At 46.8% G+C, this 22197-nt stretch overlaps 1 protein-coding gene across 1 annotated transcript in view; it reads right to left on the reverse strand.

The window, feature by feature from the left end:
• Positions 1-22197, reverse strand: part of LOC119406058 (myb-related protein B) — a 167586-nt gene that overhangs the window by 54948 nt on the left and 90441 nt on the right. Inside the window, exons 11-12 of the mRNA XM_037672903.2 lie at positions 21363-21503; positions 7283-7410 (exon numbers count right to left, since the gene is read on the reverse strand). Coding sequence (XP_037528831.1) covers positions 7283-7410; positions 21363-21503 — 269 coding nt within the window. The remainder of the gene's footprint in view (positions 1-7282; positions 7411-21362; positions 21504-22197) is intronic.

The following is a 22197-nucleotide window of genomic DNA, read 5'->3' on the forward strand; positions in this document are numbered from 1 at the left end:
ACTGAAATTTTACTATTCGAACTTCCCAAAGACAAATGCAGTCAACGTCTGGTTGAAAGTGACCCCTTCAGATTTTCAATATGCTTCACCTCATTACACTCTCGTATTGCGGCAAAGCTGCCTTTCAAACTCCGTTACGGTCGAACTTAGCCAAGAGACAAAGTCCGGTTGGAAGTGGTCCCTAGATTTTCAGTATGCTTCACTTCATCACACCTCCGTATTTTTGTAAAGCTGCCTTTCAAGCTCCGTTACGGTCGAACTTAGGCAAGAGACAGTCAACGTCTGATTGGAAGTGGTCCCTAAATTTTCAATATGCTTCACCTCATCACACCCCCGTATTGCGGCAAAGCTGCCTTTCAAGCTCCGCTACGGTTGCAAATGTGTTAACTCAAGAAAACGCTGGTTCCAATATGGAGATCAAAGATGTGGCAGAGCTGGGGGCTCAATTACGGCTGTTTTGGACCTGAAATTTGCGCAGGAAGTCCGAAAAATCGGAATCCGAAGCTTTTTAGCATCTAAAATTTCAGACGTTCTTATATATTGACGTCTACGAGGCAGATTTGGAACTCCGGACTTCAAGGGAGTGTAGTGTTATCGGTTCACTCGAGAATACGACGCAGTCATGGCATGAGCGCCTGTCAAGCCCGCAGTGAGACAACCGGTCGCCACTGAACCCAAACAACAACTAACTTTATTCTACTCCGTACGTCACGTACATCAAGGAGGGGGCGCCACCTATTAGCACAATAGTAGCGACCTCTACAGGGAGCACATCCTTGTCTGCCACATCAGTTGGGCTTCCACAGAACTTGAGAGGAGGAGAGGCTGAGGAAATGGCATCCCTGCCTATCACGTGTAAAGTGTTGTAGACCACACTTTGGTTGCACCAAATCATGTACATAAATACAATTCGGCCTCTACATTGCCTCATTCTTGATAAGAAAGACAACTATGAAATATGACCCCGCCAGCGCTTCACCAACCTAGCGAAAAGAAACACTTTCATGTTGCTATCTCACAAGAACATACTTAGGGATTCTCTGCAACTTTTTCTGTAATTTCACTTCGAATTATTCGAAAAATGTTTGAGAAATATTCGAAAATTATTCGAAATTATTCGATTCGATTCGCACTCATTCTTTATTATTCGAATTCGCTTCGCACCCAAAATTTTGCTATTCGCACAGCTCTAATATATATATATATATATACAGTAGAACCCCGCTGTTATGTTCCTCACTGCTGCGTTTTCCCGGCTGTTACGTCGTTTTCCACCGGTCCCGGCATAGCTCCCATAGGATACAATGTATTGGGAACCCCGCTGTTACGTCTTAACTGTCGGACTGTTCCCGTATGATACGTCGCGAAGTGCGCTCGGAGCCGACCGAGTGGCTACCAAAGAGAGCGGCCATGGTGCATTTTCACGCAGCTTGGCCTCGTTTGACCGTAATATTAGCCGCATGAGAGGCGCAAGCAACAGAATCTTTCAATTGATGCAAACAAAAGCATGGCCTTCGAGATTCAAATTGCAAAGATGGCGTCTATGACGTAACTGCTCGCGAAAGCAAGGCCTTCGAGATTGGCATTTACTATTGACAAAAGCATAGCCTCTGAGATTTGCATTGCACAAACATGGCGTGTATGACGTAATTGCTTGCGAAAGCAAGGCCTTCGAGATTGGCATTCACTTCTGCCATCGCGTTAGCGTAGACTCATCATCATTGTTATTTGTCGGAGAACGGGAGGAGTTCGAGCTGGTTGGAGCTCGCATGGTCGTGCGTGCGGTTCGCGGTCCGACTCGCCGCGCCGGTCGTGATTGCGTGTGCTTAGTTCTTTCATGCCTACAGCTCTTGGTGTTAAAAAAATCACATACGTTGATTACCATTTCTGTGGATAAGGCCGTCCTAAGCTCCGCGTTTCTATCCATCGACTAATCGCAGCTGAGCGCGCCAATTTCCGTGCTGCTCGTAAGAATTGAAATAAAATTCTGTACCACTAAATATTTTGCCGTTTTTCCTGTTTTTCGGCTCTTACGTTTCCCGTCTCTTACGTTTATTTCCTACAGTCCCTTCAAAAACGTATCAGCGGGGTTCTACTGTATATATATATATATAAATATATATAAATATATATATTTTTGGATTTTATTCGTGTTGAAATGTTCGTGAAGTGGGCTAAAAATTTTAACTTTTTTATTAGTATTCATAGACCCGCCAACTAAAGGTTAAAGCAGGATTTTATCTTTAGCTTTTCACATCTCTTTACACCATTTTCCGGACGCGCTCAAGCGCCGCCATCTTGGACTGATAACGTTGCAGTTTTGTATCCGTATCAAATAAACAAACAGCGCTACGGTGAACTGCCACCCACGAAAACACTTGGGCCGGTACATTCAACGTTTCATGGCAATGATGATTTCATATTACGACGTAGAAAACCGACAAAACAATCGCTTATCAGCCCAAGATGGCGGCGCCCATGAATCGAAAATAAAATAGTGTATACAAACGCACTATCGGTGCTATCCATATCGGCGTTAGCATCACCAACTTTGGCATGGCGTTCGCGTTGTTCGGTTGGTGCAGTTCAGCCAGCCATTTGCTGTAGTTTTCTGCACTGTTCGATGACCTTCGTGCTAGCTTGTTTTCTACACGGCGTTCACGTTTTGGCAAGATGGGAAAGTACCTGAATAGCTACACTGCTGGCTATAAGTTGAAGTTGATCGAGTATGCTCTCGAGCATGGGAAACGTGCCGCCGGCAGAAAATTCGACGTTGACGAGAAGTCTGTTCGATGTTGGTGTGCTCAAAAAGAAGCCTTGCGAAACACCAACAGCACTAAGCGCGCTTTCCGAGGAGAGCAGTGCAAGTTTCCCGATTTGGACTTGCTCCGCTATGTGACTGAAGTGCGGAATGATGGTCTTGCACTCACAACGGACATGCTGCGTGTGAAGGGACTAGCCTTAGCGACTGTACTTGGGTGGATCCTATCTGCGTGGAGCTCGGTGTCGACAGACATTGTGTCCCGAAGTTTTGAAGTCGCCGGGATATCTAACAGCTTGGATGGCACGGAAGATGACTGCTTGTGGGGTGACGGCGCTTCGCAGCACACCATCTCATCTCGGACTCCAAGTTTGAGGACTCGGCGAGTTACGACGATTGAGCACGTATGTCGCAAGAAATGTCGTATACTGCAATAAACGCTCTACATTCGCTAATTGCTGCGTTTTTACTTAAAAAAAAAAAAAAAATGTCGCGTGTATGGGCCGCACCCTGAAAATTGGCCCTCATTTCCTGAAAAAAAAAAGTGCGGCCCTTACACGCGTTTATACGGTATTTGTCATGACCCAACAAACCAGCGCAATATTTTTAAAATTGACACAAGGCATATGCATATGTCATTCTTTTTCGTTCAAAGGGAAGTGGAAGCAACTTTGAGTATTACAGTAAAACCCCGTTAATTCAGACTTCACGGGACCAGAGAGAATGTCCGAATTAACCGAGGGTTCGAATTATCGCGAGTACGATCAAAACACTAGAAAAATGTTTCTGCCACCACCAGACTTTTATTTCTTAAAGAAGTCGGTGATCGCGGTTTGCTTCACGGAGGCAACGTGCAAGGAAATCACAATTTTGCTAAGTTCCTGAAGGTGGCTGTCCGCACACACTGTGCCGCAAAGCGGCGGTCTAGCTGACGCAGCCAGGCTTGAAATATTTCGGCCGTCATCCAAGCCTTTCTATTAAAGCGGTAGTCGACAGGCAGCTGCTTAATGTTCTTAAAACATCTTGGCTTCGCAGCCTTTCCGATCACCAGCAGCGGCAGCTACTCTGTGCCGGTCATGTTCGTAGCCGGAAGAACCGTCACCCGCTCTTTACTCCATTTCCCGCCGACGCACGGGTCCCCCTTAAACACGATCGTCTTGTCAGGCAGAGCCTTAAAGAACAGCGCTGTCTCGTCAGTGTTGAAAATGTTGCACGGCTCGTACGTAGAAAGGCGTGCGGAAAGTCCGGAACGCCAGGCCTGCACAACGCTTCACCGCGCACGTTGCGGAACACCAGGGGTGCTATCGCGGAACGATGCCTTATGCCATATTCTATGCTATTCTTATCATCCACCACTCGTGGCTGGCAGATCGCGTTCATAACGCGGACGGACCGTCGCCATGTTGCCTGTTGCTGATGACAGTAGCGATGCACTGCCTTTCATTGTGTATGTCCCTCCGAGATGCAAAGCTCGTTTTAAATCTCGGAGGCCATAATCCGATCTCGTTACCTCGTTTTAAATCTCGGAGGCCATAATTCCATCTCATTACCTCGTTTTAAATCTCGGAGGCCATGATCCGATCTCGAAGTTGTTCAGATGCGCCGTCGATTTCGGCTGCGAATCCGAATTATATCCGAACCGCGGCCGTGGCGGTATCCGCTGCTGCTTCCCCGTCTCGACCCGACCTCGGTCGGGAGTTCGAATTAACCGAAGCGCGGTCGAATCTGTCCGAATGAATGAGAGTTCTCAGCCATAGAACAATGCACATTTTGGACGGGACCAGACGCCGCGTCCGAATTAACCGAAATTCCGAATTAACGGGGGTCGAATTAACGAGATTTTACTGTACCAGGATTTGACTTTCGGTAGAATGCAAGCGATAACCTGTAAAATATGTTACGTTTTAAAATTTACTATACTTAGAGCATATAAGCTGGTATAACAAGTTTTTAAACTTAAAAAATTATTAATCGATGTGAGGGTAATACAATAAAACCTCATTAATTCGAACTCTGCTATTTCGAAATCCTGCATAATTAGAAGGATTTCCTTGGCTCCGTATTTTGCAATATAAATTTGAGTGGATAATTTGAAACAACGGTCAGTACCAGCCCGGTTACTTCGAATACTTTGGGTGCTATGTGCCAATTCCCCGATCCCGATTTAGCCGCAAATCCGCAGAAACTATGGCCCTTAGGAGCCACAAGGCAATGCATTGTAGCGATACTAATGAGTAGAGCTGTGCGAATAGCAAAATTTTGGGTGCGAAGCGAATTCGAATATTGAAGTGTGAGTGCAAATCGAATAGAATATTTTTCTAATATTTCTCGAATATTTCTAGAATATTTTTCAAATACTTCGAAGCGAAATTGCAGAAAAAAGAGAGAGGATTCCTAAGCGTATTCTTATGAGATAGCAACGTGAAAGTGTTTGTTTTTGCTATCTTGATGAAGCAATGGTGGGGTGGTGTTTCATGGTGGTCTTATCAAGAATGAGGCAATGTAGAGGCCGAATTCTATTTATGTACATGATTTGGTGCAACCAAAGTGTTGCCAACAACACTTTACACGCGATAGGCAAAAATGCCATTTCCTCAGCCTCTCCTCCTCTTTCAACTTCTGTGGAAGCCCAACTGATGTGGCGGACAAGGGTGTGCTCCCTTCAAGTCCGGAGTCCCAAATCTGCCTCGTAGACGTCGATATATAAGAACATCTGAAATTTTGGATGCTAAAAAGCTTCGGCTTTCGATTTTTCGGACTTCCTGCCGAAATTTCAGGTCTAAAACAGCATTAATTGAGCCCCCACCTCTGCCACATCTTTCATCTCCATGTTGGAACCAGCGTTTTTATGAGTTAATACATTTGCGACCGCAACAGAATTTGAAAGGCAGCTTTGCCGCAATACCGGGGTGTGATGAGGTGAAGCATATTGAAAATCTAGGGGCTACTTCTGATCTGACGTGGACTGTCTCTTGGCAAAATTCGACTGTAACGGAGCTTAAAAGGCAGCTTTGCCGCAATACAATAGTGTAACGAGGTGAAGCATATTAAAAATCTGAAGGGGTCACTTTCAGTCGGACGGTGACTGTATTTGTTTTTGGGAAGTTCGAATAGTTCGAATAGTAATATTCCAGTGCGAATCGAATCGAATAGCAAACACTATTAAAAAAATATTCGAAATTTCGAATATTCGCACACCCCTACTAATGAATGACAAGTGAAGCATCACAGCCTCACTGCTGCCAGCGCAAGAAAAAAAAACTAAATAAAAGGCGGTCTCATGGTCAGCTGCAGTGTGCACCTGCAGAAAAGACATGCTTCACTGCAACACAGTGGTTACACGTGGGCAGCATGACACATGCTTCTCTCAACACCAGCGCGTCATGATTTACCCATTCTTTCTGAGAATATAGAAATTAACAAAGGGCGGTCTGACGGAATTCGCAATGTATGCGAACCTCCAAATGGTGGTTGTTCCGGTAATTTGCCCACTTGCACTGTTGGCTGGGGAATACTTGCCTGCAACGCCTACTTCGAAAACTCCGTTCGAAAACTTCAATGATCATCTTTTCTACCCAGAACACATAGCGAATTCTGTCACACTGGTCATTATTGAATTCTTTATTTTACCAGAAAGAATGGGCGAATGGTCGCATCATGACGTGCTGACGCTGCAAAGAACAGGTGACATGCTGCCCGCGTGTCACCACTGTGTTGCAGCGAAGCATGCCTTTTCTGCAGGCGCGCATTTCAGTTGACCAGGGGCCGGTTTTTTTTCCCCTCTTTTTTTTTTCTTGCGCTGGCAGCACCGAGGCCCGCCGTTTCCCCGGTTTAGCGGCAAAATTGGGGACCAGGTATTGCTGGAAGACATAACCCTTGTAGCCGCAAACTAGCAGGCACAGCAAACAACCACCTCTGATTACTTCCAGTAATTCAAAGTTCTTTGCATCCCGCTTTTTGTATGTTTGGTTAATTCAAAAACCTGCTTAATTAGATTTTTCACAGTCCCGGTGACTGAATTAACGAGGTTTTACTGTATGTTCATTTAAACTTGAACTGGAGCTTCGCGGATGTGCGGATTTCTCTTGGAAAGTTTTATTCACGGTATAGCACATCTCCCCTGCAGTGAAACCACCTTTACAGGGGCTACATGCGGTTTATATATGTTTATTCGTTAATTTCGAATACTTTGAAATTTCCTAGAATTTACATTCATTTCGAAGTGAATGCGAATACTGTAATATTCGTTCGAATATTCGAAGTGCTCGAATATTCGCACAAGCCTAGTTTTTCCATATGTGGATCGAAAATTGAACAAAAATTTCGCACCTCCGTGGAAGGGCCGCACTCCAACAAAATCACAGAAAAAAACTGCAGCCCTTACACGAGTGTATACGGTAACGGAGTGAAAACCGATGTCACCATCTGGTGGCTTGCAGTCAGCAACCATTACATGTTGTTTTGTAACGGCCCTGACAAGGCCTGCGTACATCATGACGATGTTCTACATGCGGCACGCACCTGGTGGCTGCAGCCGGTGACTGTGGCATCATCTGGAACAGAGAAGGGTGAGGTGCGTCGCCACCACGCACAGGGGTCGACGTCCGCTGCATGCCTTCCAACGGGCCCATGTGGGGCTGGTTCAGAAACTGCACCAAAGACGCACAGGCAAGTCTTGGCATAGTGTTTCGCGAGCAAAGTGCAATCGAGGCTTCGCCCCAAGCTACCGTATTTACTTGAATCTAACGCGCACCTTTTTTCCAGTAAAAAGAGACCAAAAATCGCATGCGCGTTAGAATCGAGTAATGGAAAAAAAAAGAAACTCGGTTATCATATTGCCATCGGCATTTCAAAATGGCCGCCTCCTACGCGCCTTGGCCATTTCTCGTGTGCTGAGGAGATTGTCATCCCATTCTGCGTTCGCATCGACGGCATGGAAGTGCCGACTCCAAATACTCGACGAGTGCACCATGATGCCGCATTTAAAAGAATAGTTACAATCGCCAACCGATAAATCGGACACCGATAATTTGGACATGCTCGTTAATTCGGACAGTCGCGCGGCACCGCCGATGATCCCATAGAAGCAATGTGTAAAGACGACCGATATTTCGGACAGCTGCGAGATCTACATTCAATAATTCGGACCCTGTCCGAGACTGTCACGCACGCCGAATCGCCAGCCATCATCTCCTCCGGCACCCGTACTATACAAAGTATGGCCTCAGAGATCAAAACGAAAGCTAATTGGTGATTATGAGGCTTTATTTCGATCACTACTTTATGCCTCACAAATTTGTGACTGGAAATGCCGATCTTGGAGGCACTGGTCAACTGTTGGAAATTGTACCGACATCGCGAACATCCTACATTCCGGTTCCTGTATCCCCGCGCTGCGCTGCTATCGCCGCCATTCTGTGGAATGCGTCTGCGGTAAAGCGTTTTGTGCGCGCGTTCATTTTTATCTTGAGACTTGCTTTCTTTTAAGCTCTGCTGTCTCAAAAGATCCGAGTTAAATGGCGCCAATGGTGCCCTTACAGCCAACGGCGAAGGCCGTGCCAACGACACCAAAACGCGGCAGATACAGTCAACTGCCGATTTTTTGGGCGCCCGATTTTCCGGACTTGCTCGAAAATTCGGACGCTTTCGCGGCACCGTCACCAGCCCCATAGACGTCAATGGTCAAGAACGTCGGAGATTTCGGACACTAAATCTCTTCGGCGTCCGATTTTCCGAACTTTCTGCCCAAATTGCAGGTCCGAAACGCAATAATTGAAGCCCCCACCTCTGCCGCGTCTATCATCTCGTAGGTTCGAACCAGCGCTTTCGCGAGTCGACCTGTTTGCGACAGTAGCAGAGTCCGAACGTCAGCTTTGTCGCGATGCCGGAGTGTTATGGGGCGAAGCGGACTGCAAATTCAAAGGGGCTGCTATCACGGCGCCGTGCGGCGATGTCTTTACGGGTAAGCAGTGGAAATGCACGGAGGCGCGATGGCGGCAGGTGGCAAACGCGCCAGTACGGCTCAATCGCTGACAAGCCTTACGATAAGCATCTTCAGTCAACTGCTCGATAGTGCACGTGGCCTGGTGCAGTTGCATGTGTAGTGCACGCATTTAAGGGGGGAGGTGGCGATCGAAAAAAACTTTTTTGTTTGTTGACCTACAGTAATGAAATTTGGCAGGCGCACTGAAGAGTGTCTCGAATAGCTATATATCAAGTTTCATTGCGATATCTCGAGTAGTTTTCAAATTACACTATGTTACATAATCTGATGACATACTCTGCTGGTGAAAAGCCTAGCATTGTAACAAAACATGCCAGGAAGGTCCAAGTAGTTTTGATCTTTACTCAAAAGGACACTACACAGGATGACATTAATAAAAATTGTCTGTTCCTTTTAGTTTTTTTACAAATAACATCCCCATCAGCTTCACGTATTGCATCAGAACTTCTCATGCACTAATTATCACACACAAAAAAAAACTAGGCCCTAAGCAAAGTAAATAATAATGTCATCCTGTCAACAAGACTTCAAGAATTAAAAGAAAAAAAAAACAGAATCAAAATCTGTGCAGTAGTTGCCAAGATATCTGCTCCACAAGCTGAGCAACATGCCAAAAAAACAGTATTGAGAAAACTGCGTTTATAAAGTTTGGCCTTCTCTAAAACACCTAAAGATTGTGATCTTTGGCTTTTTTTTATGATGTTTCACTTCTTGGACATGTGGCCTTTCTCCAGTGTGTCTTTGTTCTTTTTTCATAACCTCCTTCTTTTTTTTTGATCTACAAAAAACCAGTCTGGATTTCAAACAAAGTTCTCTGTATGAAGGTGTGGTGTGATAGACATGACAGAGAAGAAGATATTGCAATCTAATAAGAACTAACAGACAATAACGCCAAGGAAAGTACAGGGGGTGTTATCTGTAGTATTAGAATGTAAATGTGAAGAAAGTAAAGTGGACGAAAAGATGACTTGCCGCCGGCAGGGACCGAACCTGCGACCTTCGAATAACGCGTCCGATGCTCTACCACTGAGCTACGGCGGCGGTCATCCTCCCGTCCACTTTCCGGGGTATATATGTTGATTAAACCTAGGAGTGTTAGTCAGCGCCAATCGCAGCCATGGCGGCGAGTGTGGAACACTCTTTTTTTGCCTCTTGGCGTCACGTAGCACGTGATCTTTTTACGAGTTGGCAGCTGACCAATAATCCCTCGCATACTACCTGAAGGCATTAAGTCTGCCAGTACGAGACCCTCGCTATGAATGAAGGAAAGCTATGATTTTTCAAGGGCTCGTTTACCTTTGTTAGATACAATATTAATGAGAACTAACAGACAATAACGCCAAGGAAAGTACAGGGGGTGTTACCTGTAGTATTAGAATGTAAATGTGAAGAAAGTAAAGTGGACGAAAAGATGACTTGCCGCCGGCAGGATGACCGCCGCCGTAGCTCAGCGGTAGAGCATCGGACGCGTTATTCGAAGGTCGCAGGTTCGGTCCCTGCCGGCGGCAAGTCATCTTTTCGTCCACTTTACTTTCTTCACATTTACATTCTAATACTACAGATAACACCCCCTGTACTTTCCTTGGCGTTATTGTCTGTTAGTTCTCATTAATATTGTATCTAACAAAGGTAAACGAGCCCTTGAAAAATCATAGCTTTCCTTCATTCATAGCGAGGGTCTCGTACTGGCAGACTTAATGCCTTCAGGTAGTATGCGAGGGATTATTGGTCAGCTGCCAACTCGTAAAAAGATCACGTGCTACGTGACTCCAAGAGGCAAAAAAAGAGTGTTCCACACTCGCCGCCATGGCTGCGATTGGCGCTGACTAACACTCCTAGGTTTAATCAACATATATACCCCGGAAAGTGGACGGGAGGATGACCGCCGCCGTAGCTCAGTGGTAGAGCATCGGACGCGTTATTCGAAGGTCGCAGGTTCGGTCCCTGCCGGCGGCAAGTCATCTTTTCGTCCACTTTACTTTCTTCACATTTACATTCTAATACTACAGATAACACCCCCTGTACTTTCCTTGGCGTTATTGTCTGTTAGTTCTCATTAATATTGTATCTAACAAAGGTAAACGAGCCCTTGAAAAATCATAGCTTTCCTTCATTCATAGCGAGGGTCTCGTACTGGCAGACTTAATGCCTTCAGGTAGTATGCGAGGGATTATTGGTCAGCTGCCAACTCGTAAAAAGATCACGTGCTACGTGACGCCAAGAGGCAAAAAAAGAGTCTTCCACACTCGCCGCCATGGCTGCGATTGGCGCTGACTAACACTCCTAGGTTTAATCAACATATATACCCCGGAAAGTGGACGGGAGGATGACCGCCGCCGTAGCTCAGTGGTAGAGCATCGGACGCGTTATTCGAAGGTCGCAGGTTCGGTCCCTGCCGGCGGCAAGTCATCTTTTCGTCCACTTTACTTTCTTCACATTTACATTCTAATACTACAGATAACACCCCCTGTACTTTCCTTGGCGTTATTGTCTGTTAGTTCTCATTAATATTGTATCTAACAAAGGTAAACGAGCCCTTGAAAAATCATAGCTTTCCTGCAATCTAATAAGGCCATATACTGAAATAATTACACACATTTCTTGTATTTATGCTGTCATTAGCATAATTAAGTCTTGCTTAATGATTACAATTAATTATTGAATAATTTTTATAAAGAGAGAGAGGTTTGTTGTGACAGAAAATGGCTCACACCATGATAACCGATGCCTTCGTTCCAAATAACAAACAGTTATGGCCAAGACATTAGTGGCACAGGGATTTTTGAGCAGTTTATTCAATGACGCGAGTCGGGCAGATAAAAATTCGTTCCCCTGCTTGATACACGTTCTTTTGCCACTCTCGCGTATGAAACGTATTATCATTCGGCCGACCGCGGCAACGCTAGTCTACGAGGCTTTCATTGTTTCAGAACATTCATAAACGCCTGCGGCGATACCATGCACGGCTCCAAGCACGTCTAAATTACATCGCTAGTGCTTACTGACAGCCGCGGGTACGCTAGCACGTTGTTCTTGCCCGCAAGGTTCGAGGTTCGTCTCGCTAAACGGCGCCGTGAGCGGCGTTAGGCCTAGTGACGACTCCGAGCAGTAGGTGCGCAGGCCATAGTGCCTGTTGCTTCGAAGTGCGTAATGCGTGGTCGTGAGTACAAAGAGTTCCCGCGATAGCCTTCGTCACGATGTCAGAAGTGCTGATAAGCAGAAATCAAAACATCTAACCTCGAATCCGACGCTGATGTCAACGCTAGAGAGTCGGTCCGAGACGTGCGTTTGCGATGTTCGCTAGGAGCGCGGCGCACCATCGTAATCAGTTCGAACTTCCTCTTGCAGCTCCAAACTAAAGCTTAATTATATTCTAAGTGATCATCGAGCCGTGAACACAGAACAATTGCGAACGTGTCACGAAGTAGCGCGAATCTCGACAGCCGTGAACTGGCGACGCGCAATCGGCAGACGACAATCTCCCGGACCAAGCATCGGACCAATGGCAAGGCGAGCTGGGGCAACAGGGCGGACGCGGCCAATCACAGGCCTCGGAACGACTCTCAAGTGTTTGCTTTTTGTGCTCTTCTTTCTGAATGGAGGAGCCCGCTGAAGCGGGCAATTTGAACACGGAGAAATGCCCTTTCCGACAAGCCCAAGAAGTTGGTTCGCGGTCGCGCCATCGTGGAGCTACAGTTTTTTGAAAATCGCTGTTTTTTTGCGATTTCCACAATAATTTTCGCCACCTCGGAGGGCAAAACAAATTTTTCGAAGCACTTCTGGGTGGTCTTCAGGGTAGATATTTTGGAATCAGATAGAAAAAGGGTTCCAGAAACTGAAAATTTGATTTTCAGAAAAACGATTTTTTTGTAATTTTTCGCGATACAAAAGCCGCGTCCCCCCTTAATAAACGCGAACCCAAACGCGCCTCGCCGCCATTCATGCTGCCTCTTTGTGCGACCGTTAAGTGCGCTGCACAGACGCGTTGCCTTCACGAATGAAACCAGCTCGCCATCGTACAGCGATCACATCACACTGGCAGAGATACAGGTGGACTTGGTTGCACGTAAGCGGAAGTACGGGCAGCAACGCATTGACAACTTCCTGCGGCCACGGGGACCCTGAAGTGTCAATAAAAGTATTTTTTTTCTGACGCATTCGTTTTTTTCGGACATTCGATAATTCGGACTTATTTACGTTCCCCGTGGAGTCCAAATTATCGGTTGTCGACTGCATATTACATGTGCAGAGATGGACGGAAATCGGGCCGCATCGCGGTCATTCGGAGTTCCCGAAACGTGCGTGCGAGACTGGCGCAAACAGAAGCAAAAGATTTTTTACAGCAGAGCTTCACGAAAAGGTTTTAGTGGACCAAAGCAGGGCTGGTTTCCCGAAATCGAAGAGCGTTGACAGCGACAAGGAGTTGTCCGACAGCGACGAGGACTGATCCATTACGCGACTCGTATCGCTGCCGTAGTTGTGACAGTTTTAGCGGCAAGGCCCGCTTTTGGCTTTGTGTTTTACTTTTTTGAAACTTTACTTCTTTAAAACCCAAGTACTTGTTCTTCTGAATGTGAGAAGTTTGACTCCTACGGACTTTTTTTGTTCTTTTCTCTCACGAAAAATGGGTGCGCGTTACAATCGATGTATTACTTTTTTTTTTTGTCGCGGAAAACGGGTGCACGTTACAATCGAGGGCGCGGTAGAATCGAGTAAATACGGTAGGTCACTCACACTGCATTGACAGCACATGCTAGAAGGCCGATTTCAGTCACCAGGAGGATTTCCAGCTGCTAGCATCAAGAACAGCCTCCTTATCATTTATGTCTCCTTACATCTCCAACGCTCTACCTGCTGCACATAAAGCTACATTAACACGACTGGCCAAATCGCGATTTGAACCCACGGATTGTATACTATGCCACCATACGTCACCCATTTCTGCGGTCTTGCTTCGGTCCAGGCGGAGCAAGACCGTGAAATGACGCAGTACCAAATCACAGTTGGGATCCTCGCGGAGAAATGCCGAAATCCTCCCTTGTAGAGTGAATTCTGCTCTCTCGTATAAATGCTGCTGTGGAGCGATCAGAATCACGTCACGTGTCACGTGATTGATTCGTCCGCGATCACGTTCGTCGTGTGAATACAGTTTAATAAGACCTTTGTCAGCAATTCTTCCTTCAACCTCAACACCTTAACCATAAAGCTGCCACCATTTATCATGCGGCTTGACACAAAATTTGGCAATGTTGAAGCGTGACATTAAATAAACAAATGAGATGCATTTGTCATTAGTAGTACAGTACTAGTCTGGGGCAGCGTACCAGGCTTAAATGTTGGTTCTTCCTGCAATACTACTTTATTGATAAGGCTACAATAGGGGATATTCCCAACACTGCACTATGGCAACACTGGGCATCTCCGCCATCCTTAGCTGGCCAGTGTTGCGAAATCGTCTGCTAGCACCTTCATTAGTTGTTGCCAGAGCTTTCGGCCAATGAGAATGCAGCACTTCCCGTTGACATTCAGTGGCAAGTGGTCAGCAGAGCTAACCGTGCTGCCAGAGGTCGATGAGAATGCAATAACAGTTTCGTGCACTTAGAAACTTATCCAGACAGCAGCTGCAAAATGCGTACTACAGTCAAATCTCGTTACAACGAACACCACATTAACGAACATTTCAAATTAACGAACTTTTAAGAAATCCCGTGCCGACTGCTTATAGTTTCAATGTAAAAATATTTCACTACTACGAACTTCAGATTAACGAACATTTCAGAATAACGATCGTTATTTAATTCCCGTGTAATCTTAACAACGCCTCAGTACTACGAACTTATATCCCGAAAAGCGAGGATTCTTAGATTTCAGTGTATCGGTCATGGCAGTCGGAGCTGTAAGGTAGCAGACGACGCAGCGCGAAGAGCGGACGCCCTCCCGCTAAAACCTGAGATGGCACGGGAGGAGAAAGACGCGGGCGGAGAACTTTTTTTTTCCCCTTCGTTGCGGAGGCGACAACGCATCAGGTTTTGTAAAGGCCCAAACGCATGCATAGCACGCGACTTCCGAGCGAAGGCGACTGCGACAAACGGGCTCCGTCGCGCTGCTCGATTGAAAACTATTGCGCGCACGCAGGCAAATTACGAAAAAGAATTACAGAGTAGATGAATGACAACATGCCAAATTTATTATTGTCTTGTTTGAGATAAAGATGCCATAAAAGCGTTTCGGGACTTCCTTTTTTCGCAATCTTATGTTTAACCGCGACAGTAGTATTTGCTGTGATCCCATGGGGCGCCTGGAAGCGTACGCTGCCTACGCTACGTCGCACTTTGCAAACTGCGTTATGTTGGGGTTAGTCCACGAGGCGCATTTCGACGTTTCCTCTTGCTGTCAGAGAACGTTTAAGAAAAGCCGCAGCGCCTCACGTCGTTGCTTCGCAGGGAGAAGGGCTACCTCACACGACGACGATGTGACATTGCAGCAAGCTACCACCACTGCAGCAAGCTACCACCGAAACATCAAAACGAACCGTCGATCATAAATAATGACAAAATACGGCCGCTGCCTCGCTCTCCGCGTGAGATGGGGCTGTAAATAAGGTAGTCTATAACTTGCATTCCTTGAAGTACGCGCCGATTGGAAGCATCACGAGCAAATTGCAACCGAAGCGAGGGTCAGAGATGCTGCCATTTTGTTGGATATCGTCATGCTCACTTCCGGGCGACAAGCGATGTTTTCTGGCTTTCCAGAAACCTGGGATGCTATCGCGGAACAATTCTATTTCAGATTCCAATGCCTTTCGTGCTTTTCGCGCTTGGCCAGTGGTCAGAACGACGGTCCGTCCGCGTTATCAGCGCGATCAGCCAGCCGTGTGGAATCGGAAATAGCATCGTTTCGCGATTGCACCCCTGCGACAAACGACGGCGATGGATGGCCCTGCGCGACAGCAAATCCTGTCGGCCGTCGCTCAAAACTCGCGTGCATGCAGTTGGGCCTTAAAGGATTGCAGCGATGACATGGACGACGATGTCACGGTAGCACCCGAAGATGGCGACGAGTCCGTGTCGGCCACAGATGCGTTGGACTACTTGAGGAAACTCCGCATATTCATAGAAAAAAGCGGAACAGCGACCGAAGCGGCGGATAAAAATGCGGACGGTCTAGAATCGTTTGCGACGCAGAGTTTGTGCTGCACCCGTCAAAAAAACGATCACGGACTATTTCAAATAAACGTGTCTTGTCTGACGTTCACGTGTGTATTGTTGTGAGAAACGAGTTCAAGGACGTACCGTTGCAAAGGTAGGACGTTTGCGTTACTGAAATTCTATTGTTATGGTAAATTTTTGGGCTTTCACTATAACGACCTTTCAGAATAACGAACATTTTTCCGCGGTCCCCTGAAGTTCGTTATACCGAGATTTCACTGTATTTCGCAACCTGAGTTTATGCCGTACCTTGTGTTGTGATGTGTGCTTAGAATCTGAAAAAAGTGCTTAACGAAATTGATCGTTGCCGAAGAGTTGCAAGTGTCCCCCTTCTAAAATAAGCTTCATTACAATACAATGCTCCATATTATTTACCTTTGCAATTATAAATGGTTATGAGATATGCATACATTGTTATGCCAAAGAACCTGCGTCAAAACCACACTGTTTCTGCACTACCAGCGCGATGCTGTGCTGCTTTCATCCGCTCATTTCTTTAGCCACATGCATCTCTGTACCCTTAGCAATAGTAGGTACCCCTTTTTTTTTTTGTGTGTGTAAACAAGCAAGGCGTGGACATGTAAGCACTGCACGTCAAATGAACTATCAACAAAGTTGATTCAGCATTTTAATTGCATACGAGAGCAGTGAGTCATATTTGAGTACTTTTGATAATTCAAACGAAATCCTCGGGATCCTTGAATTTGAATTATTGAGCGTGTCCTTTGAGGTAACAGGCCAATGTGGCGTCTTAACACTGTGGTTTCTAGAAGCAACATCACCTCCTTCTGCTTTACCATCTTCCTTGTGCTACCAGTAGTCCACCAGTGTAAAGAGGGCAGCTATAGAGGATCCGTGGCACTGTGCAAAAGCTGATGGGTTTGCCAAGGCCAGATAGTCTGACAAACCCTGCTCTAGGTACCTAATGGTTAAAGCACTGTTGGGACAAGTTTTCTCTAAAATAAGGGACACGTTGGGTTTGTATAATTTCAGTAATATGTAATTCATTGAAAGTCACTATTCTCACATTAAAATCTTCCTGGGGCAGATTGACGAAAGGCAATTTTGATGGGAGATGATGTATGACGCATTTATAGTTCCCCAAGTGCCACAAAGTCAAACGCTGCTGTTACTTGAACCGTTACTGCGATCGCCACTGCAGTCGGGCATGTGTAAGGTGGCCAGCCAAGTTATACGGGAAAGCCGATTACCGAATCAAAACGACAAAGTCAAGCCTTGCAAAAATGTATAAAGCCCAGTTTCTAGTGTTGTCAATGTCAAGGCACTCATTGGAGATTGGAAGTCCCATTATGTTGCATCAGCCAAATTTGAAGCTTAAAGGGACACTAAAGGCAAATATTAAGTCGACGTTGATTGTTGAAATAGCGGTCCAGAAACCTCGTAGTGCTGTTTTTGTGCCAAGGAAGTGCTTATTTTGAAATAAAATCACGTTTTTAGTGGTCCGCATCGCGTTAGCGCGCTTCAAATCTCCCGCCTGAAAATACGACTTTCATACGTCACTGCTGCCACGCCCAACGTTGCCCGCTTTTACTGCGCGGCCGCCGACACTAGTAGCAGCCGAGCGGAAGTAGCGGGACCCACAGTAGCAACAACGGCGCTGCGGCAAAGACTTGCTCGGATGGGCACATTCAAAGCCTTCACCAAGTTGCGGTTCGTCTCGTAATCCTCAGTACGAAAGTGCAGCGAGCACACACGCGGAGGTTTTGACTGTTTAGCACACTGGCGCAATGGCATGACACTAAGCCACTTCGAGCGTAAGGGTTCATTCCGCGGCACCCAGTGAAAAGACACACCGGTTTCCTTGCTGCAGCACTGGCGTTGTGCACCATTCGGGCATCCGGCAATATCACACGCATGCGGCATTTTGTCGAACTTTCTGTCAGAGCTACTTTCACGAGCGCGCAAAACACGCACGGCAGTACGCGATTCCAAAACTACCACTGAGACGGACGAGGCGCAGTTCAGCGAAAACGGAACCTTTGAACCACGCGCGCCGTTCCCCATGGCAACGCCACGGAGGTTTTGTTTTCCATGAATCAAGCGGAAACGAACAAACAGCATTTTATTACGTCTTTTGATGCTCGGAATGTTCTTTTTTTACTGCTGCTAGTTTGATTACTAGTGATTTATTGTAGGCCGACTTACATACGTCATCGAGATCACTTCGAAAATGTCCCACTCGTGGCGCTCATCATGTGATACATTTAGCTTAATTTCTCGGTAAGTAGGGCACTGCTGTTGATAATATTGCCGTTTTAGAAGTTGTCATACATTGGGCTTTCACTCTGACATAAATTGTTATTTGCCTTTAGTGTCCCTTTAATGCGGCATGGTGAGGTTTAAGGGGGGACGCGGCTTTCGTATCGCGAAAAATGGCAAAAAAATCGATTTTTTGAAAATCACATTTTCAGTTTCTGTAGCCCTTTTTATATCCGATTCCAAAATATCTTCACCGAAAACCGCGTAGAAGTGCTATAAAAAAATTGTTGCGCCTGCCGAGGTGGCGAAAATTATTGGGGAAATCGCAAAAAAACACTGATTTTCAAAAAATCATAGCTCCGCAACGACGCCACCGGGCGCCGATATCTTGGGCTCATCGGAAAGCGCATTTCTCCGTCTTCAAATTCCCCGCCGCAGCTGGCTCCTCCCTTCGAAAACAAGCGCACAAAAAGCAAATGTTCGAAGGTCGTTTCGAGCCCTCCGATTGGCCGCGTCCGCCATGTTGCCCCAGCGCGCCTCGCCATTGGTCCGATGCTCGCTCCGGGAGATCGTCGTCTGCAGCTCGTGCGTCTCGAGCTCACGGCTGTCGAAAGTTGCGCTACTTCGTTGCGTGTTCGCAATCGCTCTGTGTTCACGGCTCAACGATAACTTTGAACAAGAACTACGTTTTAGTTTGGAGCTACTAGCGGAAGCTCGGTGGGATTACGATGGCGCGCCGCACTCGTAGCGAACATCGCAAACGTCTCGGACAGACTCTCTAGCGTTGACTCGTCGGATCCGTGGTTGGAGGTTCTGCTTATGCGCACTTCGGACGTCGTGACGAAGATGATCGCAGGACGACTTTTTGTACTCGCGACCACGCATTACGTACTTTGAAACATCGAGCACCGCGGCCGGCGCGTCTACTGCTCGGAGTCGTCACTAGGCCTAACTCCGCTCACGGCGTCGGCACGCGAGAAGAACCTCGAACTTTGCGGGCAAGAGCAACGCGTTAGCGGATTCGCGGCAGTGTGCTTCTTCGCAAGGAACGAAGCGCTTCCCCCGCCGGCTTCTCGGTACAGCGGATGGTCATTTTACGCATCGGCAGCGGACCCCACGGCCAAGCTCGTCGCGCAGCCGGCGCGCGTCGGGGTCCCGCAATGCGAGGCCAAACACGTTGCGCGCCTATTTTTCGTCGCCGCACCTAGGCATATTGCGCATCGTCACCGAATGCCGCCACCCAGCACATCGCGTGCCGACTTCCCGGACTATGCGGCCGAGCACTTAGAGGTGAAATAAAGCACTGTTGATGCAATTTAGGCGCGCTTGGAGCCGAGCGTGGTATCGCCGTAAGCGCTCATGAATCATCTGAAAAAATAAAAGCCTCGCAGAAAACCGTGTCCGCGACCGGGTGAATGATGAAGCGCATCGCAGGCGAGGTTTACAAATTAGCTTGACGAGTGAAACAGGGAGATGAATTCATATCTGCCCAGTTCGCGTCTTGAATAAACTGCTAAGGAATTCCTATTCCACCAATGTCTTGGCCATAACTGCCTGTTATTTAGGAGGAAGTGATAGGTTGCCATGATGAGAGCCGCTTTTAGTATCCTATAAAAATGATTCAATGATCAATTGCAATCAAGACTGTTAATTATGTTAATGAGAGCATGAATACAAGAAAGCTGGCAAATCATCATAGTACATGACCTACTTGAATTACAATATCTTGTTTTTTGTCATGTCTATTACACCACTTCATAACTTCGTTTAAAATTCATGCTACATGTTCTTTGTATATCAGAAAAGGATTTTAAGAAAAAAGAAAGAAAACAAAGGCACAACCGATGAAAGGCCACATGTGCAGGAGGTCCAACCTTATAAAACACCTTAAAGATCACAATCTTCTTGTGCTTTAGAGAAGCAAGGCACCTCAACCTAAAGACAGGGCACTCAAGAAAGTGCACATTACGAAGGACTCAGAAGATTACGACCCCAGTGCCTTTTGATGAAGCAATATCGTTGGTACAACTTTAAAAGCCGTTTTCTCAAAACGACTTTTCTTGCTTGCTTGTTCCGCTGATTTCTCACTGACCGCTGGGTCTATTTCAGTTCCGTTTTTTGTTCTATATTCCTTGAAGCACAGTTCAGGGCGTGACATTCTTGCTTTTTCAGTATGGCGTTTTGATAATTAGCTATTTGACGAGTTGCACAAAGCCTCGATGCCTGTTGCGCAGTCACCTCATGAAAAATGAAAACTAAAAAAAATTTTGTTGCAAATAAAAAAATCTAAGAATGTCACGCCCGCAATCAGACATCTTAGAATGCATAGCACTTTGAACGAGTTTCCCATCGCATTTTTTAAGCGAGTCAGACTCGGAACAAGAGCAGAAGGTGAAATATATTGTAAATCAAAAAGTTGTAAAGATATATTCATGAAATTTCTACAGTAGCATTAAAACAACATTTCAAATAAGTGTGCCAATTTTCATCAAAATCCATGAAGAAATGAGAAAGTTGGTACCGAAAGCCACGTCCCCCCTTAATGCACAGAAAACTGGACACAGAGAAGAGGACACGGGAAAGCGCCTGTCTCGTGTCCTCCTCTCTGTGCCCAGTTTTGTACGCGCTAGGCCTTGCCATTAATCTATACCAGCTCACCCAGTACACCACTTTAATGCTGCAGGCTGGCTGGTGAAATTATCCAGCCACAGTTACTCATACGCTATGTTTCAGCAATGCAGAAACATTACAAATTATTTGGAGTCAGCGAGATTTTACTGTATTACGATTTGTTTACATCACAGTTTCATTGTCTTCGCATTGTTTCCACACTGCTGGGGTTTTACGAGCCAAAGCCACGATATAATTACGGGGCACGATGAGGTGGAGGGCTCCGGACACTTTGACCGCCTGGGGTTTTGTAATGTGCACTGACACTGCACAGTACACGGTCCTCTAGCATATTCGCCTCCAACGAGAATGACACCAGGAACAAACCCACATCTTTCGGGATGGCAGCCGAGCAGTAACCACTGTACCACCTGCACAGCAGTTACCACTGGTTGTTGTGTGCAGCATCCTACGAGCAAGTTCTCACGACTGCTTTGTGCCACACGACTGCGCTCTATTGCGTATGCTTCCCCCTTCAACAAACACTTGGCTCACACACCTGAGACGGCGAAAAGGGCAGCGGCTTGCGAGGTGTCGCCAAGTCGGGACGCCAACGTGTCCCGAGGGCCCGTTCCTCCCGCAGAGCAGGACGAAAACCGGATGACTGCTGCTGATCCTCAGACGCTGCTCGCAGAGGAGCCTGCATCAACACAGCTGTTTTGCACCCAGAACAGTACATACCGTATTTACCCGCATAATTTGCGCACCCCTAATATTTAGCCAGCTTTGCTAAAAAAAAAATATTTACTCGCATATTTTGCGCTCCCCACCCCGCTCGAGCCAGCTCGCCGGCGCGCACGCACGGGGAAACTTTGAACGGCCGCGCCCCCGCGGCCCTCACCGAGCAGGCGAGCGCAGTCTTGCTGCGAGCTTTCCGATTACTTCGTTCTATTCTCCGGAAACCGCCGAGAGCGTACCAACCGTACCCGAACACCCAAATCTGTTCACGGGTTGTCGGAACTGTTCGAGCGTTCTCCCGCCGTGAGAATGCATGCACGCGACACGGCACGGACTACTTTCTGCATCGGAGGCGTGCGAGGGCCAGTCATGCCAACATTTCCCCTCGTGACCCTCCTCTTCTGCGTCCGCGCTGCGACGCAGCCTTCGTTGATTTCGGAAGTTTAGGTTTCGCGATCAGCCAGTTGCGTTTTCACTGTTCTCTGGCGCTGGGCCGCAATAACTATTCGGCAAAATTCAAGCTCACGGTTATAGAATTTGCCTAAGGAAACGGGAACCGTGCCGCAGAAGAGTTCGCTTTTTAATACAAGACCGGGAAGGAGACCGTTCCGAGGAGGACCGAAGCATGGAAAGTTTCCTGCCGTTGAAGAATACCT

The sequence above is a fragment of the Rhipicephalus sanguineus genome, chromosome 9, assembly GCF_013339695.2.
Source record: "Rhipicephalus sanguineus isolate Rsan-2018 chromosome 9, BIME_Rsan_1.4, whole genome shotgun sequence".
Taxonomy (NCBI): Eukaryota; Metazoa; Arthropoda; class Arachnida; order Ixodida; family Ixodidae; genus Rhipicephalus; species Rhipicephalus sanguineus.